At 32.2% G+C, this 2,573-nt stretch overlaps 1 protein-coding gene across 1 annotated transcript; it reads right to left on the reverse strand.

The window, feature by feature from the left end:
• Positions 1-368: 368 nt before the first annotated feature.
• LOC145307092 (eukaryotic translation initiation factor 4E type 3-A-like) lies at positions 369-2,372 on the reverse strand. The gene is made up of 5 exons (XM_080149427.1): positions 2,281-2,372; positions 1,765-1,912; positions 1,303-1,425; positions 637-772; positions 369-454 (listed from the first exon to the last, which is right to left on the reverse strand). Exons 1-5 carry the CDS (start codon positions 2,343-2,345, stop codon positions 438-440), a joined length of 489 nt encoding a protein of 162 aa, XP_080005553.1. The 5' UTR covers positions 2,346-2,372; the 3' UTR covers positions 369-437.
• Between the last annotated feature and the right edge of the window lie 201 nt (positions 2,373-2,573).

The following is a 2,573-nucleotide window of genomic DNA, read 5'->3' on the forward strand; positions in this document are numbered from 1 at the left end:
TAATTTGTAAAGGGGTAGTTTCACGAAGGGCATATGAAATTAATTTAGTGAACCGCATATTTGTTCCTGGTTAATTAGTTAAACTACATTTATATGGCATATATTTGAAAGAATTTCAATTTTCTACCACGTAGTTTTTAAGATATCAAGACTTGAAAATCGTCTTTTTAAATTGCATATTATGAAAAGAAGATTTTTAAGTTTTAATATTTTCAAAACTACGTGGTACAAAATTGAAATTCTTTCAAACATATGCCATACAAATAAAGTTTAACAAATTAACTAGTAAAAAATATGCTGTTAGCTAAATTAAATTCAAATGTTTAGACACCCCCCCCCTCCTCAGGAAGGTTTATAACTGACCTAACCTGAAACTGGATCCCTAACTGGCTTCTCAGGGAACCAATGGTCTCTGTACCTCTGGCGCAACACATCGATCAGGGCATCGTGGAACCTGTAAGTTAAACACAATTTTTTCATGGGACACGGAATAAATAACAATTAAATAACATTAACAAATGAACGGTGTCTTAATCTAAGAAATATACTTGAAATAGAATGCATATGATGTTATGGAGGAACAACGGAATATTAATGAAGTTTGTGCACTAGGTACTATACAAGCTTCTTCCATACCTGTGTCCATTTGTTGTGGTTGTGATGTCAACATGGTGGGTTGTGGTAGGCCAACAAAATTGCCAGCTTCGGTGGTTTTTGATAAGGCTGTGGCAGCGTTGTTTAGGGATTCCATAATGGCCGCACTTAACCCATCCTAAAATTGAATAAAAAGATTTTTAAGAATACATACAAGTTTAATTGTCATTTTTTGGAATTAATGTCAATTTGACATTTACTTAAGTATAGCTTTAAAATTTATCCGGTGGATTAGAACCGGTTCTAAGCAATACTAAAATTTATGTAGACAATTTTCTATAAATAATGAAATAAAATCATAATTGGAATTAATCTTATAAATTTTCATTTTAGTATCCGCGGAAAGATGTCTCAAATTCTAGACCAATATGCTCGCAATTTATTTTTTGGCTATATTAATCATATTCTATGAATAATAAAATAAAATCATAATTGGAAATAATCTTACAAATTTTCATTTTATTATCTGTGGAAAGATGTCTCAAATAACTAGACCAATATTCTTCGCCAAATATTTTTACGCAAATGTGTCAAAACTTCCCCCCCCCCCCTTGACCCAAAGTGTTTTATTTTATGTTTTTATACTATACAATTGTTAGCAATTCAAATTTTTTCAGGGGTATAAAGAACCCTAATAGTTTATCAGACCTGTATAAGATCATCCCTGGGGCGAGGGGAAACAGAGAGCCCCGCAATATTGTCTCCAGGGGCCAGGGAGGAGTCAAATTGTTCTCCAATGGCGGCCAATAGAAGCTCCTTCCAGACACGAACCTAAAAATGCAACAGGGTGATTTTTTCTGTAAAACGTATCTATTTCTTTTATTTGGATTCGTTGATAACACATAGAATGACTATTTGTTTTAACAACAACTTGATGAAAATCATGTGAAAAGCGCTTAATTTTGGCAGATTAATGCAAAAAAAAAGAAAAAGATCCAAAGGGTAGGTATGTATAACGTTGATCTAAAATATTAAAATTTTTCCTTGTCTATTATGTTCTCCAACAATTTACAGGAGGCCTACATCGTTATTTGTCCCCGGCGAAAATTACTCAGCTTGTCAAAAATTCGCCAACATCACCCTATTCATAATGACAAACATCTAACTTACAGTGTCCTTCTTGTAGCACTTGAGCCTCCAGGTGCCACCCTTGGAGATGACGGGGTCCTCCCACAGGGGCTGTCTCTCCTCCCTCATCAGGTGATAATAACTTCTGATTGGAAGATCATGACATGCGGGGATATGATTAAACACAGACCTAAAGTAAAGAAAAGTCTAATTTAGAATAAACTAAAATGCTAGTATGTATAATAATCCCCCTTTGTCTGGTCGATTTAGTTTTAAAAATTAGTAATACAGACCAATCTTTTTTTCATTAAACTATTATAAAGCCCATGTAAAATATCCTTGTAAAGGACAATTATTATACTATAGACGCTCAGTATACTGATTGAAAAAAAAATATTAAAAATCAACATTCAACCAAAAAAATAAAAAAATATGAGAATGAATAAAACTCTCGGTTTTTCTTTTGACTTCAAAATCAAATAACCTAACTTATTTGTCTTCGAATATTTTTATTTTGCCCAAAAATTTATTATGTTGCAATGCTTAACAAATACTTACCAAAAACCCTGTGCAGTAGAGAATGTATAAATTTTCTTGAGACTAGCAGTATACTCGGCAGCCATAGACCCCTTGTTTGCTCTAAATATTATATAATAATATAATATAGGAATAAAAATAATGTTTTTTCTTGATGTAAACACAATAATTGGCATAAAATCTATCATCCTAAATGTAAAAATCAGATATAGACTCCTTTTTAGAGCGAATATAGAGCAAAAAGTAACCAAGACATTTTTGCAAAGTTTGAAAATCTAAAGAAAATAGTTCTTTTTGCTTTTGATATACATATC

Source organism: Acartia tonsa, chromosome 15 (assembly GCF_053477335.1).
Source record: "Acartia tonsa isolate MP-2025a chromosome 15, ASM5347733v1, whole genome shotgun sequence".
In the NCBI taxonomy this organism is placed as follows: Eukaryota; Metazoa; Arthropoda; class Copepoda; order Calanoida; family Acartiidae; genus Acartia; species Acartia tonsa.

Coding starts and splice junctions, on each gene's coding strand:
- LOC145307092 (XM_080149427.1), bottom strand. CDS start 2,345: ATGGCTGCCGAGTATACTGCTAGTCTCAAGAAAATTTATACATTCTCT. Junction 1,426..1,764: donor AGTGCTACAAGAAGGACACT/GTAAGTTAGATG, acceptor TTGCATTTTTAG/GTTCGTGTCTGGAAGGAGCT. Junction 773..1,302: donor CCAGGGATGATCTTATACAG/GTCTGATAAACT, acceptor ATTCAATTTTAG/GATGGGTTAAGTGCGGCCAT.